This window comes from Petromyzon marinus, chromosome 52, assembly GCF_048934315.1.
Source record: "Petromyzon marinus isolate PM22_M1 ecotype Great Lakes invasive population chromosome 52, UKy_Petmar_22M1.pri1.0, whole genome shotgun sequence".
NCBI lineage: Eukaryota > Metazoa > Chordata > Hyperoartia > Petromyzontiformes > Petromyzontidae > Petromyzon > Petromyzon marinus.
In genome coordinates, this window is record NC_133718.1 from 4560463 (window position 1) to 4585928 (window position 25466).

Here is a 25466-nt window from a genome sequence, read left to right on the forward strand (position 1 = left end):
GGTGCTGGGCGTACCCCTCGATCGACTCAGCCTCAAAAGTGAGTACCCTGGTGCGGTGTGTAAAACATCACCACTCGGTGCTGGCCACCCACCCCCCTCGTACACACTGTTCCGGCCTTTATAGGTGCCGCTCGCTAACAGCACTTGCCCCCAACAGTCTGTTAAGGCTATATACGGGGGATCTTTGTTTTCTCAACGAGCTGCCCATTAAATTTAGATTTAAGCTTTCGTGACTGCAGTAATTCATATTCTTAGCTCTTTCGGTAAAGTCACGCTGAAGGGATACAATAAAATATATATAAAAAATAAAAATTCTCACAACGTTTCGACCATAACACAAACGGTTTATCATCAGGTGTGAAAACCAACGTGTCTCTCGACCGCCGGCCATCGTCCAATCCCTTCTGGCGACGTCTGCTGACGAAACCCGATTACTGCCACAAATCGTTTGTGCGCGTATGTTGAACTTAATTTCGCACCGTTCGTAGCCAATCGGAGGTGCGGCGGAAGGACAACAAAATTAAACGTAAAAAAGCATTTTACCCAGCAGTCGCATTGGCTTGGCTCTCAGGATGTTTGGGCCAGTTCCGGACATGGAGAACATCCACGCATACCAAAGGTGGGGGGTGAGCTACCCAACGCTCCGCAAAGATGGATTCAAGCAGCGGTAGTGCCATCTCTTCACCTACTCCCAGGTAGTGCAGAGCTGAACTTGATCAAATACACATTTAAAAAACAAGGAGGGGGGGGGGGGACAGCACGAAGACAATCTTTGCGACCAACAACGAACTGCGCCGTACAAACTTGAAGGCCAGTCTCAGATTGCAAAGGATGATTTTTTTTTATTAAATTGTCTTTGTATTCTCTCTCTAAGCTTCTTAAAAGAGTCAAGCCTCACTTCAGGGAGGCAAAGTGCATCGTTGGTCGGACAAATGCGAACACGCGCTCCGTGCCCCGAACGCTCACGCCCCAACATCGCTGGCAACGTTCTCACAGCCACCAAGTTTAAGTAGCGTGCCGGTGGCACGGCACGGCCGTGCTACTGCCGTGCCACCACCACCGTGCCAGTGCCACCGCCGTGCCACCACCACTGCCACTTCCATGCTACCACCCCCCCCCCCCCCCACATTCGCACCAACTTTACAGCCCAAGTGCAGCTTCCGTGTTAGGCACGCATTTTCGGATTTTTTTTTTCTTCCCGCGAGCGAAAGTACGACTGCGAGACACCTGGGAGCGCGCGTGGCTGCGATAGCCTAAGTGCCAACGGCGAATGTTACACTGGTTTGGGAGCCGCGCAACTGCTAGCGGGAAAACCCAAAGTTTGTATGGCGTGTCCTCGCTTAACGCGTGGTGTTCACGCGGCGTTTTTTTCTGCAACGCTGTTGCGCTTTCATTCGGGAAGACTTTTCGCATAACGCTGAACGCGCCTCCCCCCTCCCGTTATAACGCTGAACGCGCCTCCCCCCTCCCGTTATAACGCTGAACGCGCCTCCCCCCTCCCGTTATAACGCTGAACGCGCCTCCCCCCTCCCGTTATAACGCTGAACGCGCCTCCCCCCTCCCGTTATAACGCTGAACGCGCCTCCCCCCTCCCGTTATAACGCTGAACGCGCCTCCCCCCTCCCGTTATAACGCTGAATGCGCCTCCCGTTATAACGTGTCATTACAACACGGTTTTTGAGCGGTCGACGACGAACTACTTTTTTGAGCTCTGCGGCTGGGCGGCAGGGTGATACGGTACGCGAAATGACACAGTAACGCGGCGGCGTACCATCAGGTATTTGTCCCGCAGTCTCACTGCGTTGTGTGCTAACATTGTTTATCTCGCCAAACTTGATCGTTGCATCATTTTTTGGGGGAAATTGTTTTCGCCGAATGTGTTTTTTTTCCCCTTAGCGTGGCACTTTTCAGCAAGGCATCTGCTACCAGCACGTTGAACGAGGACTCGCCGTACAGATTTTTTTTTTTAACGTGGAAATAACTTCCCTCCAGGAGGATTCAAACGGTGGATGCCGTCGATTCGGCGATTAAAATCAATTCGCTGGCTTGCGATACAAGCGTCGAATTGTGCGTGCGAGACAGACCTGGGGGTCGGTTCCCATTGTAATTTGTGCGAGCGATTCGCAACCACGGTATGTCATTGTAACAAAAACAAATCTTTTCCGCTCACCGTTTCTTTCGGAATTGAAACGGGATTCGACTCCCAGGTCTGGCATGATAAATCCAACGGCCGATGTGTGCAAGTTGCAGTTGGCTGACCCTCAACCCTTCATCCACTGGAGGCGCTTGATTCGTCACCGTGGCAAACGAAGACAAAAAAACATCGATCGTTAAATATAATCACGAGAAAGCCTAAATCCTTAGCTACTGCAGTGTTTTGCCCCGTCTCATTAATTGGGGGAGTCGATTTTTTTCGTGTAATGTCAACTTTAAGCAAGGCCATATTTGTTTTTGCCATGTCATGATACAAAATATATATTTTTAATCCGATCTCTCGCACTGTCGAAAAACCCTTCCGCGCAAAGAAAACAGCCCACAGAAGTGGATGCCATGGAGCCACCCCAGAGATCCCTTTCTAAGCTACCTTTGCTCCACACAGTAGGAGACAGCACTTTCCCATCCACTCTGCTAGGGCCTAGCAGTGCTATTCACATGACAGTCAAATTCGGATGTTTTTAACTCTCAGTACGAAATTTGGCCAGAATTTAGTAAACAGTCGGTGGGATTTTTTTTTGTGTGTGTGTGTGGTCATTGGTGACCGGGCTTAGACCATCAACTCGATTACACTCTGAGCACTCGGTCGAATTCGCAGGCAGCTGTGCCTGGAATCCAACCCAGGATCACCTAGCGATGGCAACTCGACGCTCTGACCTCTGAGCCAGCCGGCCACCCGGTCACCTCGCTCACATGTTTCACCTCTTTTCTTTTTTATATTTTTTATTTTTTTACCGCGGCCAGACGTTACCGACGGCCACGTAAGCGCTGGAGGCCAACGGCTTCAGTGCCCTCCCGGGTGAGCCAAGCGACAGGAGCTCGGGGGGGGGGGCACCAGAAGATGCCCCTCCCCCACCCCACTGCCGCCCAGAAGCAAAGCCCAGCGGTGTACGCAAGCCGCGCGCGTGCTGAAGAGGAAGGGCCATGAATTGCAATCGTGAAAAAAACGAAGAACGGAACAATAGCGATCACGTGCACGCACAACGAAGGGGAATTGGACCGGGCCACTCGCGAAAAACGGCGTCAAACTTGTTAAAGCGGCAAATTTCTGACGAACTCGATAATAATCGTACAAAACGTTTCGCGGAAAGAGCCTGTAAGCTGGAACGATTTAACAGAAACATTTGAGAGGCTAAAAGTAAAGAGGTTACAATGGAAAGGCGTAAACACATAAACATGTGTTTTCGTCGACTTAATAGAGGCGTGCGGCGAGTAAAAAATTAACTAGGCAAAGAACAAAAAATTACATCAGTGCAAAAAATCACAAAAATTCCCAGAAAGTGACGACTTAAATCCTCGATGATCTGTCATCTGGGAAGCTCAACGCAATCCTTAATTTTCAATGACCGCTTAAGGGGGGGGGGGGGGGGGGGGAAGGACAGCAGACCAAATGATTCCACAGGTCACAATAACTGAATCTATGCATCCCTTTAACCATATTCAAGCTCTGGTTTGCAGGCTAAAAACTAACTTTTGTCGGCTCTGCTCTCATTCCATTTCCTTCACTGCTGTACTTTATTTTGCTTTTAATCATTTTGGTCACCCAGGGGTCAGTCCCTCTTTTTGTGTATTAGTTTGTTGTCCTTCCCCCCCGCACCTCTGATTAGCACGGTTGGCCAAGTACGGCGCGAAAGAAGTTCAACATACGTACACACGTACTCTCGCAAATGAGGACCCCCCCCCCACCCCAATTCTGATCTCCTGAGTTCTCATCTCGGCGAAAACAAAATAAGACTCTGGCCAGGTGCAACGCAGACAATCTCGAGTGAGATTTGGGAATTCACACCGGCGTTTAAAATACCAATGGGGGAAAACCTTTTTGCATCGTCACCATCGACAACCTGGGCGGTGGGTGCGTGTGGCGTCCAATCGCACAACGCATTCGTCAACAACGCTGCCCCCCCCCCCCCCTTTAAAGATAAACCTCTATCTCTGGCCAGCTTTATAGATAGCAGGCTTGAGTAAAATATTAAAAACTACACCAGGGCACTGGAATGATCGAGAAATGCCATGTGATGCAAGGTGTTTTGAGATGCTGGAGCATTTGAGCGCCCAATAAATACCAATTCCTTATCCTCGTGAAGAAAGGGATTGTTGCCCGAAACGTCGCCGACTCTCTTCGCTTCCCTTCATGGCAGCGTTACTGAGGAACGCGTTCGCCCCCTGCTGTTATTAATTGTGCACGTGCACCACCAGCATTGTAAAGAAATAAATTGTTTCGTATCGGATTTTTTTCGGTTCGATTAAGGAAACCCCCTGCGTTTGACGCGCTGGGAAAACACGCCGTGCCGGGATGGCGATGGGGGGAACAATGGGGGGAACAATGGGGGGAACAATGGGGGGAACAATGGGGGGGGACAATGGGGGGAACAATGCTCTTCGATACAGCGAAGCCAGGGTTATGCTTCTCCTGCGGGCGAGGGTTTCCTCCCCCCTCCCTTCTCCGGCTTTCCCCAGGATTGTCCCCACTCTGAGCGAGCCACCCTCGATAAATCTGCGAGTCCTCCCAGGGACATTAACCGTCCTAGTTGTTGTCAAGTTGCGCAATAATATTAATGCACCACTCAAGACCGTGCATTTAAGTGTAGCTATCCCCTTCCCCCCCCACCCCCCGATTCAGGCATCGTGAGATACTCTTATTCCCACGATATATTCCGGTTTTTTGTACCTACGGAGGTGGCAACCCCAGCTCACATCACCACGCGGAATTAACCGTAGCACGCCACGCGTTCCAAGCCGCAGAGAATCAAAACGCCGCAAGAAATGTAACGGTGCTCACGAACAAAGCGACAAAAAAACGCACAAAAAGTAAAAATCAAGCGGCAACATGACGATGCAAAACGTCACGCAAAGCCGAAATAGACGGCACTCTGAAATTATCGTAAGCCACTTAATGCTTACTCGTTTTTTTTCTATTTCGCATCGTCACTGCTGCGGTTGTTAAAAATGGCTTTAGTATTCACTGTTATGCATGCCTGGGTAGCTGGGCACTGCTCTGCGTAATTACATCCGACATGGGTAATGCCACCAAAGCCTCGTGGAGAAAACAAAGAGCCAACGACCGTCAAGTGATCCAGTCACAGGGCCCAGGTGCGACCCCGTCCGGGTTTGGGGCGGTCATACAAGGCTAGAGACAACAGATTGGGGACTCCCCTCTTCTCAACTCCTGGATACGATCACAGCAAAGTCAACGACAATGTTGTACTAATCTAACGTTGCAAATTTGCAACGGCGCTGAACATTGTTCGGCAATCGAGGTCGAGGGAAACCACAGATGAGCCTGGCCCCAATAATTGCCAAAGCTCTGTGGTCCTAGACTGCGATGTTTGACCTGGCCACAAATGAGAGCTGAATGAAGTGGCTTATCATGTGGAAATGTATAGCATCAAAATACTCTAAACGCATGTTGATTTTAAAACGTGGAGGGAAAAACCGGAATGACCCGGAGGAAAATTCACGCGGTCACGGAGAGATGAAAACTCCAAATATACAGGCGTCAGGGTCAGGATCGAACCCACGACTTCCTGCATACCAGGCGGGGTAGTTAACATCTCATCACCGCGGCGCCCATTAACGTGCGGGGAAGAGAACCCACGTGTACGAGGGGGAACAGGGGGGGGGGGGGCACAACACTCAATCCCATCCAGGTGGAACAAACGGGAGATTAGTCCACACTTTGCTCTATCCACTTTTCTCCTGGCAAGCCAGGGTACGGGCACCTCCTCGACACACACAGGCATGGAAATTTCACAACATCTTTGAGTGATCCACCAACTCTCTCGCCTCCACAGTGCTGGATCAGAGGTGTGGCGCCACCACCACCGCCCGCCCACCCGCAGTAGCACATGGAAAAAGCTTCAGAAGACAATTCTGAACACGGGGCCGGATCCGGAAGAGACCACACTCGGATTTTACGAGCGGCTGCGAAAAACATACCTACTCTTTGTTTTTTTTTTGTAAAGTCACGTAGGTAAACAAATATATTAAGATACAACATAAATTAGAATGAAAATAAATAAATAAAACAATAAATTTCTTTGTTTTCATTCTAATTTATTTTATATTTTTATATTCTTTACCTACGTGACTTTACCGAAAAAACCAAGGAGTATGGATCCATGCAGTCACGAAAATACAAATCTATAAAAAAAAACATACCTGTTTAGAAAAAGTCACGGGACAAACCTTTAACTTTCAATGCCTCGTGTCCACAATTATCCAAGCGCTTCATTGATTGTCCAATGTGTTTTCATTGTTTGAGTCAATCAGATCGGTGAACAAGTTTCACCCCTCCCCCATCCCCGACACTCACGACCGAGACACTTTCTAAAATACAGCGTGGCGAGTTAAATCTCCGCTTAGACAAGCAGCACACACATACATACACGCGCGCACACACCACACGCGCGCGATATTATTTATACACATACACGATTTTTAACTATTTTTTGGGGGGGAAATTTGTGTTTAGGAAGCGTGCATTTTTCAGAAAACCTTCATCACCGCGTTACAATCTTTGTGCCGGCACAAACGGTGTGACGGCGGCTTGTGCCCCGAAGCGACGGCCGTGAAAGCAAAAAAACGCCACCTTCGCTTGGCTCTCTGATGTTTGTTTCCGGAATCGGAATCTAAATCTTTATTTAGACTAGAGAAATCCGATGAGCTATGAATCTCTTTTTCACGGATGTCCAGTATGGGCGGGTTGAAGTGCGCCACGCTCGGCATCGCGTCCCACGTTCCGCTCTCTTTAAACAACAAACTATTTGTTTTATTTTACCAGCTAAGGCCCCAATGAGCTCCAGAGATGTGTTTTTTTCAGAAGCGACCTGGCCACAAATGAAAGCTCAACCGGAAGTGGCTCATCCCGTGAACATTTTGAGCAGCCAAATACCCTGAACGCACGTCGATTCTAAATGTGGAGAGAAAAAAAACGTAGAACCCGCGGAAGAATTCACGTGACCACGGGGGCGAGAGACACGCAAACTCCGAATAATACAGGCGCCAGGAGCGGGATAGAACCCACGACCTCCTGCATACCGTGCGAGCGAGTTAACATCTCGCCACCGCGGCACCCTTCCAGCCACGTGGGAATCGTTTGCCGCTGTCGCAAGAACGCGTTGCGACATCGAGCGGAAATTCTCTCGGCTGAACAAACGAAGTAGCCTCTAACGACGAGGATCCAATGATTAGCTCCTCAGCAGCGTTTCAAGATTCACGTTCCGCACTCGACGGAAAGCAATCCGCCGACCCTCCTGCCGACTCCCCACCTTCCCCCATCAAGCTACGAGTGCAAATGCTTCGACATAAGTATGCATTAATTGCTTTAAATTACGACATTTTTACAAATACGTTGGCCACAGACAACAAAAACTTACGGACGTCGCATGCACGGGACTTCCCTTCCTGTTGGTGACATCAAAACGCAAACTTGTGCAACGGTCCCTCGAAAATTATGCTTCGTTTCACTTCCACACACAAGCGACATTGACGATAAAGACACAGCTGCTATTAATATTAATCATAAAAAATACAACAAGGTTTAGGCAAGTATGAAAATCCTCAAAACAAAAAAATTACTCCTTGCCACGACATTCGGTTCCCGTGGCGAGTGTTACTCACGCCGAGTCAGGCTTAAACATCAACTTCGTCTGGACAACGATTCTAGAAACGAATTGTAAAAAAAAAGCCACGTTGAAATATTGTAAAAAAAAAAAGAGAATTCCATAATTTTCATGGTGAAGACTAAATCGATGTGAGCCACGGGACGCAATCCACATTCCAAATATTTTTTCCCTCTTCCCCCCCTTCGTCTGTGAAAGCGTGGGCCACTCGGCTTCGCTCACCGCCAAACAACAAAAAAAACAAATAACAAAAAAGTGGTGGCTCCTTTCGTTTGCATCTTCATCTCGGCGGGAGAACGAGCGAGACGTCTCAGGCTGGGTTGACCGCGAGGACCCGCACACCGTCGCTCGCTCTCGCTCTCCACGGGGGTGGGGGGGGTTTGGTGGTGGTGGGGGGGGGGGAATGTGGGGTGGGGGGGGTTGTTTGGGGGGCGGGCAAAGTCTATTTGTCGCTAGCGGCGCAGGGGGCCTTGCTCCACTGGGCGACTGCGTTGGCGTACTCCACGATCAGCTTGTCCATCCACGTGAGCGGCTCCGGCAGCAGCACCGCCCCCTCGAAGTATCCCAGGTGGCCGCCGTGCAACGTCAGGGCGAACATCACGTTCTCCTTTTTCTCTGCGGGGTGGCAGGAGGGGTGGGGGTGGGGGTGGGGGGGCGCGCAGAGGACCACGGAACGAACAAAAGGAAAGATTAGGATTTAAAAAAAAAATGATTACGATAAAAAAAATCGCGCGTAGCCACCACCGTCACACCGGCGAGCGAGCGAAGGCCACGCTTGGTGACGTCACGGTAAACCCTGGTTACGTGCGGAAGGGTCGCCACGGGCGCGCACGCACGCCATCGCCGCGCGGCGTCGTACGACTGCCGCCGCTACCGACGGGTCTTGGTCTCTGCAGGCCGTCCTCGAAGCAGAGCTGCGTGGCTCGGTGAAGCCTTACCGGCAGCCACGACGATAACGTCCGAGGTGGTGGTGTGCGTCAGCGAGCGGATTGTGCGTTGCTTCCCAGCGCGCGTTTGTCCTCGGCAGCAATTAACTCGCAATGAGGAGGCCCATAACCGTCGGGCTGACAAGCGCTCTGCGTTCATTGCAAATTGTCCTTTTTGTACTGCTTAGTGTCGCATTGGGAAACCGTTTTCGTTAACTAGGTTTGTTTCAACGGGATAAGTGCGCCCCACCCCCTCTCCAAGTTACGGAAGGATAGACAGAGAGAGAGAGACAAGCGAACGGATGAACGGACTGATCTAATCCAGAAATGCTCTCAAGCTTTCGATGGGAGAGTGAAACAACAACAAAAAAGTCCGTCAAAAATTTCAGAACAAGATCCTGCAGGCAACATTAAACAGTGACAGTGGGCATTGGTCAACGTCTTTTTATCAACCGAAAATGATCGCCAACGGTCAACCTTGCCGCAGTGTTTGACCGGCGTCACTCGAAGCAACTTTTTTTTATTTTACGACGGATACGATCGAATGCCGAGCTGAGCCAGGCACGTGTATGGGGTAACGCGCGAACACATGAGCACACACGCGCGCACACACGTGCTGAACCTTCGAGGGCGACACTCAGGCCCAGCGACCACGCTTGGAAACGTTTTTTAGACGTCACGGAAAACCGAACATGCCTGCTTGTCCGACGCGGTCCCCCGTCAACTAACGCGTGCGGTCGCCCGCCAAAGGTGGCCAAGGATCCTATTTCGGCTCTATCGCCAAGGTGAAGGTTCCCCGCCCCATCTCTGGCGTTTGACGCTCACTGCTGGGGTTCGCGGCTCGAGCCCAGACGCACGCGAGCCGCCTGCGTCACAGCGGACGTGAAAAATCCCGGCGCCGCGGCCAAAATTTTCCACAATCGAAAGAAAAAAAACGACTCACAAATTGCCCAGCACCTGGGTAAAAAAACCACAGAGGGAATACGGACCCCTGACTGGAAAACGACGCTCGTCAATGATAATACGGCGCCTTTCGTCGCGATGATCTCGTGGCTATCAGAATTGCGCAAATACCAAAATGTGTCAACATATCATTATTTTATCATTTTGGCATACATGATTGAACTAAGGGTATTGGCGTATCCACTATCCACCAAACGTTGGGGTGGGTCAGACAGGCTTCTAACGGAGATTGGTAGAGTCCACAGAGGAGGAAGTTGGGGGTGATGACATCAGCACAAAGACACGGCAGGTGTTGCATTTCAGCGCCACTAACGAAAGGCTGGCATGACGACGATGACGAACCCAAAGGGTTCGTCCTGTTGGGGCAAGTGCTGTTAGCCGGGCACCTACGAAGGCCGGCAACGGCACACGACGTACGTGGGTGGCAAAGCACCACGCCCGGCAGCCTTCGTCTCTGCCCGTGGCGATGTTTCACACATCGCATCAAGTACTCATTCGAGGCTGAGTCGACCTAGGGGAGGCCCAGGACCGGTTCGGATAAACGCCACTGGCATTGGTGGCGCACGGCACACGAGGGGGATGATGAGGTCAGCACCACGCCCGACCATGAATTATATCCGTAATTTCGCACTGCCTTTGGGTCTCCTGGTTGTCGTCGTTTGCACCCTGCAACCGGTATCCGATTAAGGATGAGTCAACCCAGGAGACGCCCAAGAGCGGTTCAGACATAACTCTCCGCTGACGTGAGCTCACCATGGGCGCAAGAGCAGAGCACTAACCACTGCGTCACCCTTCCACGTGACTGACGCGCACACTTGGTCACCCTTCCACGTGACTGACGCGCACACTTGTGCACAGACACTGGCCGCTAGACACTGACTTGCCACGGCTCGGCTCGGCACGGGCATCGACGAGCGTGGACGAGCGTGGACGAGCGCAAGCGTGGATGAGCGTGGGGGCGAGCGTGGGCGAGCTGGGCATCGTGCAACGTACCGGCCAGCGTGCGAGGGATGACGAGGAGTGAGGAATGGACGATGGGGTCATCCAGGGCATTAACGAGCAGCATGGGCACCTTGATCTGCGGCCAGAATGCAACACGGCAAAACAAACACCAACCGTGGGACCACTGTCCAATTTACACTCAACAAGCATTCGCACGATAGCAGTTTAACATTGCACCGTAATTGTTTCCCATTCTGCCGCATTGCTTTTGGTGGTTTGCAAAACTTAAAGGTTCAGGTTCTTCACCGAGTGCTATGCACTTTTAAGTGTCGATTGAAAATTCATTCATTTAGAACTGGCTTTTTGTGTTTAGCTTGTTGTCCTTCCCCCACACCTCCGATCAGCGCAGTTGGCTACGCACAGTTGCGAAATAATTTCAAAGTATGTACGTCCAATCAACGTAAGGCTGCGGATTGGTCTTCCAATAGAAGCACAACTTCTAACGCAGTCCATAACGTTCACAACACAATGGCCCAGGCTTTGGTTTAAGTTGTCACACGTAGGGAAAAAAATAATGTGAAACAGAAGAGTAGATAACCCTTCTTCATGCGACAGGCGACGTTACGAGCAATGGCCCTGCACGTCACGCGATGAAGGGCCATTGTGCACGAAACGTCGCCTATAATACATTTTTCCTTTTAAGGCTACAGCGTTGTTATCGACGAGTGTGTCGAGTTGTTGTTTGTGCACCACTGGCAACACAGCAGCAGCCAGCAGCAGCCAGCAGCATCATCACCGACGTAATGTGCCGCTGTGTCGGCGCTGCGGCTGAGGAACGAGCGACGTACGTTCTGCAGGAAGGGAGCGCAGCTCTCTTTCTCGTAGTAGTCCTGCAGGGTGCTGTAGCCGTGGAATTTCCTGCACGGGGGAGACACCATCGAGCAGAGGCGTGGCGTTTCGGTCACACACACACACACCGCCATCTCGCGCGCGACAGCTACAACACAACCGTCTCTCTCCCGAGGCCAACTCAAGCCTCCCGTTGATCGCGCGACTTCTGTGCAGCAAGACGCCATTCCTGGACTTTCACACTCGCTGGCATTACTAGGTTGCTCTCAAGCTGCCAACCACTCCCATCTCCCAACCACTCACACTTCCACAAAGACCCCCCCCCCCCACAGTTACAGCCTTTAATAGACTGTTGGGGCATGTGCTGTTAAGCGAGCACACTTCCACTCACACTCCTTCACGCTCCTCCTCCAGGCCCATCAGCCCCCCCCCACCACCCCCCCCTCCCCCCTGTGAAAATAGACACCATTCATGAACTTTCAAAAATGTTTGATTGATTTCACACTCACCGACTCATATGGCGGCTATGCTCTCAAACTCACAACCACTCACACTTCCACCCAAACTCCCCACTCCTCCTCCCTGCTCCTCAGCCACCCGGCCCCCTCCCCCTGCCCCCCCTCCCCCCGCAGCTGACCTCATGATCACGTCGTCGATCTGCATGAGCGAGGTGGCCGTGTAGAGGCGGTTGAAATCCATTTCCTGGAGGCACGACGGCCGCTTTCCATTCCCGTCTCCCAGCAGCAACTCCCTGGGGTAACGATGAGAGGAGGCGGGAAGAGAGGGGTGGGAGGAGGGGGGGGGGGGACGAGGAGTAATTTACGATATTAACGTGGGGGAAGAGATGCTCGTACCCACACTTTAACCCACCAAGCGCGACCTGCCGATCGACGCACTGCAAGTGCACCCGGTTATGCTGCTTGGTGGACGGGTGGGGGGAAATTTATAAATCGTAACCCCTTACTTTTTCGGCTCCCGTGCCACCCTGGAGACGCGTTACGACGCGGTAGATATCCCCCCCGCTCGTGAACGCACAACGTCCAATCTGGCCGGTTCCCCTGCAAAACGCTACGGAGGTTTCAACGTACGGCATTCCGATTCAAATAGCAGCCAGCAGAAAATGCTGTTGGATGAGCGCTGTTCTACAAGCACACTGAGTGCGGATCGAGGGGTGCTGCCGAGAGGGGGATCGTTACCATGACATCTAGGCCTTCACAGCCAATACGTTGATTGATAATTGTTTTGTTTGTCATCTTTAGCCCCAACCTCTCTGGCCTCTCTCTCTCTCTCTGTGTGATATTGAAGGCCACTGCCCTGAGCATCTCCAATTATAAATCATCATCCATAAAAGAGGTTTTTTGGGTTACATCGGGTAAATATATAAATGTGTCGTCAAACCTGCCACCGCTCAACACAGCCAATTAGCAAGGTTTGTTACGTAAACAAAACATGACAATTAGTTACTAGTTCAGCACAGCGGTGTGTCAGAGAACAAACCCACGCCAAATTCAAATTCCTCAGTATTTACGAAATCGTCGTGTTTACAGAAATATTACATATACCGTGGCAATGCATTGATTAAATTCTGACTGAGAGAGCTCCTCCTAACTGCCGGGTGGCTTAGGACTTTTCCCAGCCGAATTTTTAACAACCTGCAATACTGAACAACCTCAAAGAGCTTCATCAGGCAAACGAACTGGGACGCCGCATGGGTTACCCGGGCCGACTGTGCCCTTGCAAGTGCCCGCCGTGTCTCCGCCAAGTGCCAGCTTAGAGCGATGCTCATCTCCCCGCGTGCGTGCGTGCGTGCGCATTTTTGTAATCCGGGCCGCGCAAGGGAAGAGGGCATACTTGTGGCTCAGGATGATGCGCTTCATGTTGTCGGCCATCATGAAGTTGTAAAAGCGCCGGAAGTTGTCCCACTGCAGGAATGTGGGTGATGCGCTGCAAGGCAAACAAATAACGTGCGCGTCTTCAAAATGTATTTTAAACTATAATTGTCACTTTCTGGTTTTGTTCCGATCGTTCTGTCACGGTGACATCTCATCAGACGGTGGGATCCATTCGGATCGCTCGCAGGGGCAGCATCTCAAGCATTCCGATCGCTTGCGGGGGCAGTGTCTCAAGGGTTCAAAGTTGATTGTGTTGAAGCGGGTGGGAACTCTAGAGACAAGGGTTATAATAGACAACAGTCTCATTTGTAAGGGTGACCCCCTGGGTCGCCTAATCCAGGGGGTCCCCAACCCCCGGGGGCGCGGACCGGTACCGGTCCGTGGCCTGTTAGGAACCGGGCCGCACAGCAGCAGGAGGTGAGAGCGGTGAGACCGCGCGTGGCCCGCCCATTATTTTATTATTTAACACTTCCGTCTGTGCCTCTTTCCCGCACTGCGCACTCGTCTCAGTCACGGTGTTGGTATAAAGCCCACAAGCTCTAACCCCCTAGTAGCAAAAATGAGGAACAAACAAACGTCGCTAGAGAGCTTCTTTGAAAAGGGGGAAAGACCCAATGATGAACTCCCCCCCCCCCCACCGGTCCGTGAAAAAATTGTCTTCCACGAAACCGGTCCCTGGTGCCAAAAAGGTTGGGGACCGCTGGCCTAACTGATGGAAAGTAAAACCAACAATAGGTTCAGTACAAAGACAGCCGCATCTCGTGATGGGGACTTGAAAATATTTCAAACACGATTCCCTGCAGGGCAAATCAGCTCGAGGCAAAATTGCTTCCGGATCGAACACAGCACAAATTGGAAAACTAAACGCGACAGAACCAAATTGAATATGATGGGGTTGTTTTTTGTTGTTGTTGTTGGAGTCATTGGCGACTGGGCTGAGACAATCAACTCGTAATAACAGACCACTGCCTGGATTTGAACCTAGGATGTCAGTGGTGCTGGCTGAGAGCCACCTGGCCAAATAAAACAAAATAATAATAATACATCAATTGCCACCCCTTTGCGAATCTACCGCTAGATGAAGGCCTCCCTCCACTTGTCGTTTATTTGCGTTTCAATACTTCACCTCGCTGGTCAGCGTGGATTGGTGATAGGGTCGCGTGGTCGGGGCCAGGAACAGTTCAGATATCACATGCCAGCGATGTTAGCCATCGCCCAAAATAGAATTCAGGTCAGAACCACTGCGCAGCTGCTCCCTCTCCACTAACGAGATGAGTCACTGCCCATTAAGACTTATTTTTTTGAGGATCCTGCGAATGTAAAGTGTAAACAGTGCCTCTTTAAGAGAGTTTTGTGTGTGTGGGAGGAACCCAGGGAGTGCATACCACTCACACACACAAGGCTTACGCCACCAGGCCCCCGCGGTGGCAAGAGCGGTGGGAGTCAATGGACACTCGTCCTCTGCCTTCGTCACATCCCGACTCGACCATTGCAAACTTTTCCCGATAAGACACCATCACAGTGTGAGGGCCGCCACACATTTGAAACCATTGGGGCTTGACAGCAGCACGTTGATGTTGTCACATGTTGTGTATCGTCGGGGGCCGCACGTCAGGGGCCGCACTAAAGGCCACCAGTGGCCCGCGGGCCTTGCAATGAAAAACACCGGTCTATGGCCTTCTCAAATCCCTGGTCTCCAAACGCCGGATGCTCAAAAATGCCGCTGCCAGCCGCCCCACCCATAACTGTAAATGACACCGCGGTCTCCCCCATACTCCTATCGCTCCACTGCCTCCCAATTCAATCCCAGATCAATTTCAAGATCGCACTCGCTGTCATCGTGATCCGACACGGACAAGCCCATGCCTGCCTCTCCCCTCTTATCTCACTCTACTCCCCTCCACGCACTCTCCTACCTCTCCCCTCTCATCTCACTCTACTACCCTCTATGCACTCATGCAAAAATGGATTTCTATCGAAGGCCCCACCCAGTCAACCTTCGCTCAGTGGGAGTTCGGTCAATCTCCTCTACTGCCCCCATAGTCTGGAATTGCCTTCCCCTCAGCCGACCGTGCTGTGGACCCCCGCCCCTATTAAAGTTCAGGCTCAAGACCATCCTCGTCTTCTATGCTAATGACCAACTGCCCCTCTCTCCACTAAATGTCCATTCAACATATAGGCTTTTGCAACCGATATCATCCATAATACAGGTTTCTGTATATCTGAAGACTGTATCAATACAAATTTGATTTTATCCTCTCGAGGTGAATGCATGCTGGGACCGCTCCAGATATTTGCGACTGTTGTTGGTCTTGAGCCGGAATCGAACACAGTTTGGGGAGTTCGTAGCGTAGCGTGATAGCCACTGCTCCACACGCACACACCCAAACAAAGACAAAGATCGCCCGTATAGCCTTAACAGATTGTTGACGCAAGTGCTGTTAGCGAGCACCTATGAAGGCCGGAAACGGCACGCGAGGGGGTGCGTGGTCAAAACCAAGCCCGGCCGCTTTTGTCTCCCCAGTTGGCGATGTTTACACACCGCACCAGGTACTCATTTGAGGCCGAGTCGACCTAGGGGAGGCCCCAGGACTGGTTCAGATAATCGTCACCGGTGTTGGCCGTGAGCGGAAATAAAACACACTACCGCTCCTCCCAGACAACACACACTACCGGTCCGCTCACACACACACACACGCACGCTTTACATGAGCGCGCTGTAGCCCTGTCCGACGCTGATGCAGCACGCGACGCCCTCCTGGTTCTCGCGGTCCTCGCCCAGGAACTTGCACACGATGTTGCCGCCCATGCTGAAGCCCACGACGACGAGCTTCGTGTTGGGGTAGAGCTTCCGCACGCGCCGGACCATGGCGCCGTACTCCCACGTGCAGCCTGAGCGCACACAAAGACCCGCACCCCCGCCGCTTAGCCATGCAGGCCACAGAATAACCGTGAACCCGCATTGCCCTATGGGCGGAACGGCAAGTCCGCACGACGGAATCGACAACGCGGGGACGGCCGTCCCGCTCGGAAGCACGCGACGCCCGGAGCAGGGACCACGGGGGGGGTCGTGCATCGTCGGCCTCATCGGGGGCCAGCTTCGCACCCACAGATGAGAAGACACCGATTGAAGACGACTGTCCTCGGCTGATAGGGGACTGCCGAATAAGAAGACAATCATTTACACGGCAACCTTTACTCAATTGGGATTATAAGCAGTAGCAATAAACACCCCACCCTGCGAAGACTTGGCAGGACCCTGCTGACAAACAGTCATGAGACTCAGCGAGTCTTTCCCGGGTAAAAAATTGAAAACTAATTTCTTTATACCCGTTTTGTGCATTTGGTTTGTTGCCCTTCACCCGCACCTCCGATTAACACTGCTCGCTACATACGGTGCGAAAGAAGTTGAACATACATACGAACAAGCATAATAATAATTATTATTATGACCAAAATCTTATGTATAAATGTCATTTTTTGTCTGTCTGTCTGTGTTCACGCGCTTGCAAGGGATTTGGCTCTCCAACGGTGGGGTTTACGTAAAAAAAAATTAGCCAGGTACCACGCCGTAAAACCCGCGGTTGGCAAGCGCTATTTCTTTTTCACATCCGTCAGCGTTAAATGAGTAAAATTAGCGATTTTGTGCGATTTTTTATTTCATTATTTATTACTCGCGCTCGGCCATACCAACTCACGCACTTTCGGTGGGGGGGCAAGGACCATGCCAAGTCACACGCGTTGGTGGGGGTGAGGGGGGATTTTACTTTCGCCTTAAAAATTCTATACAAATACACACATCGCTGAGGCAAATTCTTCACAGTCTGATATCCTCTGCTCCCCCCCCCCACCACTGCTATTACAGTGAGGGAAAAAAGTATTTGATCCCCTGCTGATTTTGTACGTTTGCCCACTGACAAAGAAATGATCAGTCTATAATTTTAATGGTAGGTTTATTTGAACAGTGAGAGACAGAATAACAACAACAAAATCCAGAAAAACGCATGTCAATAATGTTATAAATTGATTTGCATTTTAATGAGGGAAATAAGAATTTGACGCCCTCTCAATCAGACAGATTTCTGGCTCCCAGGTGTCTTTTATACAGGTAACGAGCTGAGATTAGGAGCTCACTCTTAAAGGAAGTGCTGCTAATCTCAGCTTGTTACCTGTAAAAAAGCCACCTGTCCACAGAAGCAAGCAATCAATCAATCAGATTCCAAACTCTCCACCATGGCCAAGACCAAAGAGCTCTCCAAGGATGTCAGGGACAATATTCTAGACCTACACAAGGCTGGAATGGGCTACAAGACCATTGCCAAGCAGCTTGGTGAGAAGGTGACAACAGTTGGTGCGATTATTCGCAAATGGAAGAAACACAAAATAACTGTCAATCTCCCTCGGCCTGGGGCTCCATGCAAGATCTCACCTCGTGGAGTTGCAATGATCATGAGAACGGTGAGGAATCAGCCCAGAACTACACCGGAGGATCTTGTCAATGATCTCAAGGCAGCTGGGACCATAGTCACCAAGAAAACAATTGGTAACACACTACGCCGTGAAGGACTGAAATCCTGCAGCGCCCGCAAGGTCCCCCTGCTCAAGAAAGCACATATACATGCCCGTCTGAAGTTTGCCAATGAACATCTGAATGATTCAGAGAACAACTGGGTGAAAGTGTTGTGGTCAGATGAGACCAAAATGGAGCTCTTTGGCATCAACTCAACTCGCCGTGTTTGGAGGAGGAATGCTGTCTATGACCCCAAAAACACCATCCCCACCATCAAACATAGAGGTGAAAACATTATGCTTTGGGGGTGTTTTTCTGCTAAGGGGACAGGACAACTTCACCGCATCAAAGGGACGATGGACGGGGCCATGTACAGTCAAATCTTGGGTGAGAACCTCCTTCCCTCAGCCAGGGCATTGAAAATGGGTCGTGGATGGGTATTCCAGCATGACAATGACCCAAAACACACGGCCAAGGCAACAAAGGAGTGGCTCAAGAAGAAGCACATTAAGGTCCTGGAGTGGCCTAGCCAGTCTCCAGACCTTAATCCCATAGAAAATCTGTGGAGGGAGCTGAAGGTTCGAGTTGCCAAACGTCAGCCTCGAAACCTTAATGACTTGGAGAAGATCTGCAAAGAGGAGTGGGACAAAATCCCTCCTGAGATGTGTGCAAACCTGGTGGCCAACGACAAGAAACGTCTGACCTCTGTGATTGCCAACAAGGGTTTTGCCACCAAGTACGAAGTCATGCTTTGCAGAGGGGTCAAATACTTATTTCCCTCATTAAAATGCAAATCAATCTATAACATTTTTGACATGCGTTTTTCTGGATGTTATTGTTGTTATTCTGTCTCTCACTGTTCAAATAAACCTACCATTAAAATTATAGACTGGTCATTTCTTTGTCAGTGGGCAAACATACAAAATCAACAGGGGATGAAATACTTTTTTCCCTCACTGTATATAACTTCCGCCCTGTTATTTGGAGCGACCTTTTACGTGAAACTCGGAAAGCTAAAAAGGCACTCTGTGTTTCAAGGTACCTCGTGCTCACATAATGGCGTGCAAGGTCTACGAGCGACCGTTAAAGGGCTTAGCGGTTCCTTAAATGAGATGAGAGACTGCCGTTATCGCGGGGAGACGGCAGCGTCTGCGGCCTCTGGGCTGCTCGCTGATGCAGCCAATATTAAACAAAAGCAAGACTCACGGGGACGACTGACTGGGCTGGGATAAGTGGCAATCCAAGGGAGCTCAGAAGTACTTCTGTGCCGTCCCCTTCGACACGCACACATTCTGAACAATCGTGAATGCCTGCAACATCATTTGTTTAATCTGTGTATTTAATTGCAATTTCCATCACACGCTGGGCAGCGGTGGCTATGCACGTGGCCTGTAATCGAGCACTGTTGGAGGCAGCAGCGAGGGTTGTTGGATCACTATACAGACACTGTCAAACTCCCTCCCTGTGGGCATTGAAGAGGCGCCCATACTCCCAGCTCGCCAGGGCAATGCGGTACTGAGAAAAGTGCGGACTAATATCATGCATTCATGAATCCCCCCCCGCCCCCTGCCACATCGCTGAAGAAGGGCTCACAAGTGATGCCATCACATCTACCCCTCTATTTAAGTAACAAAACAGGAGGATTTCTCCTCTGGCTGTCGCCTGATGAAGCCAGTTGTAATTACTGGCGAAACGTCGTACTCAGATTGTAAATGTTGTGGCTTTGCTTGCGAAATTGCTGGCGCAGGCTCATCGCCTGGCTGCTGCTTTCTCACTTGTCTGTGGTTCTTCATGACCTACGAGTCGTTCACAATATATATAATAACTAGATGCGGGGGTCCCCATTACCCGGTCCCAAGGGTACTTGCACGACTATCGTGTTTTCGTACAGTTTGTTGTTGTAACATTCGTTACCGCCCCTACTGGGAATCTGTGAAAAAGAGCTTCATAGCTCATCGGATTCCTGCAGGATAAATAAATGTATGATTCTGATGTGCGTCAGTTCAATGATGCCAAATTAACGTCTGTAATGAAAAATCACGTTACCGCCATCTGCTTTGATCCACATTGCTCACCGTAGCTTTTCGGCTGTTCAGAATGTACCACTCAATTAATAACGGGGGGAACGATACCAATAGTTTCGCATACTGTAAAACATAAAAAACCAAGACACAGCATTATAAAATCACTAACTATTATTGTGCAATGATTAACAAATTACAATTTAAATAGGGTGAAGATTTATTTGTAAAACTGTGAAATAATGGGATTAAATCCCCCCCCCCCCCGTGATTGATAATGCTTTCTCTCTCCGTGGGCCGGAAAGAAAGGGGGTTACATTTCGGAGGCGAGGACCGTGTGACACACACACGCAAGCACGCATGAAACTAACTAACTGTCATATACAGATATCAAGAGGACTGCAGAGCGTGGGCAACGATTGGACACGCCGGCTCGCCGCCTGGCTGCTGTCGCCCACCTGACCCGCGGTTCTTCAGCGAATGCGAGGGACAGCGGCGCACGACCTGACGATGACGATACGCAAAACTGAACATCAAAACAATATTCAGCGCGAGTCAATCCCTCTATACGCCTTTAGCTGGACATCAATTGCCAGCTCGCACGTCTATATATATATACGTTTCTCTTCAAGGGCTGCTGTAATATTTGCGAAGGTGCCGAGCCATCGGCCTTGACGCTGGACAAACACGGCAGTGTGGTCACGCCTGCAGCTGCGTGTGCGTACGTGAGAGGGAAGGCAGGCGGTGCCGATGGCTGTTGGGTTGTGACGGGAGGGAGTTTTGTTGCCGGTGGGATAGCTCACCAGCCGGCTCACCGCACTGGGCGAGGCGGCGCGTTCCAAACGCCGCGGTGGCTCCCCAGCCGCTTCCTGCCCCCCCAAGCGCGTTCCAGGGCAGTGCGTGTGTGTGTTGTGAGCGCGTGATGTGTGCGCGCGTGTCGGGGGGGGGGGCGGCAGGAGGAGGCTCGTGAAGGACGCCGCTGTGCAGTCGCCCTCCAGCAACAACGGAGGGCAGAGGAGCGACGCTCACAACAACGAGCGGAGGCGCTGGGCGGCTGAAATGCAGCAAGTTGGCACACTAGGAGGCACAGCTTGTACATTTGTCAGTCAGTCGACCCATGGCACCCGGACCTCCTGTCAGCAAGCCTTCAGCACTTCACGTAACCTCAAAGTGCACCTGGCTTTGACACAGGTGCCGTGGTGATGTCACTCCCACTTAGTGGCAAATGACGACTTGTTGTTATAACAAGTGTAGCGGTTAGCGCGCCGTACTACGAACCCGGCAACCGGGTTTCGATTCCCACTCGCAGCCAACACCAGCGACGACTATCTGAACCGGTCCTGGGCCTTCCCTAGGTCGAATCAGCCTCAAATGAGTACCTGGTGTGGTGTGTAAACATTGCCACGAGGAAAGGCAGCTGGGCGTGGTGATGGCCACCCACCACCTCGTGTGCCATGCCGGCCTTCATAGGTACTTGCTAACAGCACCTGCCCCAGCCTGTTGAGGCTATACGGGGGATCTTTGTCTTTGTATTTGGATGTGTGCGTATTGCGTAACGGGATGTGATGGTGGGGAAATATTATCGTGCGGGGGCCGAGTCGCGCTAATTAAAATGGAACAAAAACAACCCCAATTATTATCATGAAGTGAATTGTTTATAATAAAATAATACGAATACTGTACACAGATCTTTTGTGAATTCGCTGCTGGGTGCAGGCCTCGTCCCTGTAGTGTCGGTCATGTAGGTTACTTGACCATACTTCACCACGGTGGTCAGCAGTGCGGGTCGGTGAAGAGGGGGGGGGGGGGCCCATTCAGACATCGCTAAATTGGTGGTAGGGCTTCCAAGAATAACTTACATTCAACGTGCAATACGGAGTGCAAGTGATCGATTCTGATACACACGCGCACACACGATTCGATAGACGTATCGTGAGCGCGGGAACTGATGCTACTGTGACAACCTAACAACGCCAATCGCTTGCCCACCAAGTTATTCCTTTGGACTTGCCCCCGGAGAACAACCCACAGGATCCAACCTACTCGCTTGTGCCCAACCACTATGGGCACCGGTGCTGCTCTGCAGGATGGCTATGACACACGCACGATAACCATGTCCCTGCACGATCCACCAACTCAGCTAATCGACACGAGCTGCAGCGATACGGGCGTTTGCACTACGAGAAATAAACGCTCACAAACGTTAAATGGCAGATCGGATTGATCAGCGACCACGCCCAAGCTTAAGTCACTGAGTCATTTCCTCATGCAGGGGCAATGGAAATGCCTTGTGCTCTACGAAAAGTCACCGATGTTATTTATTTAACAACCGCATGGGCAGGAAGTCCACATTTAACAGAGAAAGAATGCAACCGCTTTTAAACTTTCCATTCTGTACTGTTTTTGTATGGATGTAACGTATGACCAACCCATTTAAAATAGGTTAAATGCTCAATCGTGGTCTTATTAATTCCGAATGGAATGTGCGATTCCACCGTTCCTAAGTTCACGCCGCTGCGTAGGTTTTGGCCATCGTGCCAAGCAGGTCTTCCGACGCGCTTGCACGATGTCCGACGTTTCGCTCTCCGTGCCGGGAGCTTCTTTGGGTAGTGTCTCGCGTTATCTTAACGGGGCTATTCTTTTTATTTCCCTGTTGAACTTAAAGAAGTTCAGCCACCGTTACTACAACACGTAAATGGCACGTGCCTGAGTCGCTGTGGCATTATTCACTATAGTTGCACTGGCACGCGAGCCGACACACCCACCCCCCCCACCCTTAAACTTTCCAACGACAGGCAGCAAGTCGTGACGACCTTCACGTTAAGGTCACAACGACCGTCACAGAGAGCCCGGGGGGGGGGAAGTCCCCCTCGAGTAAAGTGAGACGAACCGAAGGGAGACCACCGAGTGGGCAGTGGCATGCGCCGACATGTTTAAAGAAAAACTTTTTTTTATTTGACCAGGTAAGGCCCACCGAGCTATACAGCTCTTTTTCAGAAGTGACCTGGCCACAAATGATGGCTCAACAAAAGTGGCTTATCATCATGTGGAAATTTACAGCTGCCAAATACTCTCAACACGCGTGCCGCTTCTAAATGTGGAGGGGAAAAGCGGAGGACCCGGAGAAAAATCCACGCGACCACGGGGAGAGAGACATGCAAACTACAGTGGTCAGGATTGAACCCACAACCTCCCGTATACTAGGCAAGGTAGTTAACATCTCGCCACTGTGGCACCAGTTTCTCATAAGCCGCTCTGCGCTGACCAGCCCCGACTGAACGTGTGCGAAAAAGAGCTTTGTAGCTCATCGGATTCTTCTAGTCTACATAAAAAAACTCTGATTCGGGGGCACCGCGCCTTCGTCAACAACGCCGGCACCGCCCGTTGCCTAGCGCCTGAATCAGGGCCCTCGATTGCGATTCCCTCGCCTGACAACCGTTGTGTGCGTGTGCGTGTCCACTCGCACGCACACGCACACAAAGACCTCCTCATGTGTAGCCCACACAGGCTGTCGGGGGAGAGTGCTGTTAGCGAGTCTGTGAAGGCTGACACAGCGAGTGAGCGGGTGGGGTGTGGTCAGTGCCACTCCCAGCCACTTTTGTCTCCTAAGTGATGATGTTTTTGTCTCCTAAGTGATGATGTTTTTCACATATTTGAGACTGAGTGAACCTAGGCGATGACCGGATGAGATCATCGCCACCGATGTTGATCGTGAGCAGGTATCGAACTTTAGTCGTTCATTGCTCAGCGTGCTAACCATTACAGCTCTACTCCCCATCCACACCCACATACACCTAGAAAGGAAGCCCGTTTAGCCTTAAAAGACTGTGGAGGCAAGTGCTTAGCAGGTAGCACCTATGAAGGCCCGCATGGCACACGAGGGGGTGGGTGGCCGGCACCACGCCCAGCCGCCTTTGTCTCCAAAGTGGCGATATTTACATATTGCACCAGGTCTTCATTTGAGGCTGAGTAGATCTAGGGGAGGCGCAGGACAGGTTAAGAAAATTGTCACTGGTGTTGGTGGCCACGAGCGGGAATTGAACCCAGGTCGCCAGTTTAAAAGCGCAGTGCGGTAACTACTACGCCAACGCTTCCACACACACCGACACAATGCTCACACATGACACACGCACACACCGCGTGTCAAACTGCCATCCTCACCGTAGGTGAACATGCGCGGTGCGGTGAGCTTGATGCTGGCCAGGGCTCCCAGGTGGTTGAGGACCGCACAACGGTAGCCAGACCTCTGCGCGTGATCCACAAACGTGCGGATGTACGTCTTCTCGCTGTGGTTCGCTATGCCCGGGCAGATCACCATCGTGAAGTCCTCTGTTGTGAGACATATCACAGGGGAGTGAGGAGTGGGATAGACCAGCATGCACATGTGTGTGTGTCAACTCACTAAGAGCACTTGCCCCAACAGTCTGTCAAAGGCTATATGGGGGGATCTTTGTGTTTGTTATAAATGGGAAGATGAGAGTGGTGGCTGAGTAGCTGGATGGATGGATGGCTAGGTGGCTCGCTCAGGTCAGAAAGCTGAGCCGGCCTTGCCTGGGTTTCAGCCACCTGTGTTTAAATCGGATTCTCATGTGAAATTGAGTTGATGGTCTCAGCCCTGTCACCAACAATAACTGCACAAAAAAACTATTAAATGTAATGTTTTTTGCGTGCATAATTTGGCACCAATTCTAACTGTGTGATAAAAAAAAATTAAGTTTGCGTGACATGAGACATCTATTTGCGGCGGTAGAGTGTGTGGGAAATGGCTCTGTAGTATCACCTTCCCCGGGGTCGTTATACAAACATGAGAGTTCCAAATTGGCATTTCGTCCCAATAAGTGAATGCCGAAAGCGCAGCCTTCAATTGTGATGAAAACAATCAAAAGAGAGAACCACAACAACCAGAGAGACACGGCGACAAATTGCCAATCCGACTGCTGCCAATTATCATTTCTAGCAGTGCGCCTTGCACCAAAGCATTCGCGTGACCCTATTCAAGCCGATTTAAACCAGACTCAATTATCACGTGCCCAACAGAAGCCTCTTCTTTTGCAAGCGATCGACGTTTCAGCCCCACGATTTTGTTTTGTCCAGAGAGTGATCTTTCCATAAGAGGTTTTTTTGGGTTATATCACGCAAATATAAATGTGTCGTTAAACCCGGCACGGCCCGACACAGCCAGTTAGTAAGGTTTGTCACGTAAACAAAATGTGGCAATTCATTACTAGTACAGCACACCGGTGTGTTGTAAAGTAAACCCACAACATTTACAATTTGAGTATGACGTTTCGCCAGTAATTGCATCTAATAACTGAATAACTAGATGGATAATCTTGGTCGCGAAAGCCTACATGTCAAAACTGACAGTGATCTTTACCTGCGTTCACACCTTCCACGAGGACCAGGCCGAGGGGTTGCTGATGACTTGGCCAGGGGGAAACTAAATAAACCATAAATACCCCAAAACATTTACATCCAACTTAATAAGGTGCACAAGAGACTGGTCGGGGTGGAGCGGTGGTGAAGTG

General features: G+C 50.9%; 1 protein-coding gene across 1 annotated transcript in view; it reads right to left on the reverse strand.

Moving 5' to 3' along the window:
* Positions 1-822: 822 nt before the first annotated feature.
* The window catches only part of ABHD2 (abhydrolase domain containing 2, acylglycerol lipase), a 39859-nt gene continuing 15215 nt past the window's right edge, over positions 823-25466 (reverse strand). The window contains exons 3-9 of the mRNA XM_032973965.2: positions 24100-24267; positions 16116-16299; positions 13367-13459; positions 12153-12266; positions 11515-11584; positions 10718-10802; positions 823-8450 (exon numbers count right to left, since the gene is read on the reverse strand). Coding sequence (XP_032829856.1) covers positions 8278-8450; positions 10718-10802; positions 11515-11584; positions 12153-12266; positions 13367-13459; positions 16116-16299; positions 24100-24267 — 887 coding nt within the window. The 3' untranslated portion in view covers positions 823-8277. The remainder of the gene's footprint in view (positions 8451-10717; positions 10803-11514; positions 11585-12152; positions 12267-13366; positions 13460-16115; positions 16300-24099; positions 24268-25466) is intronic.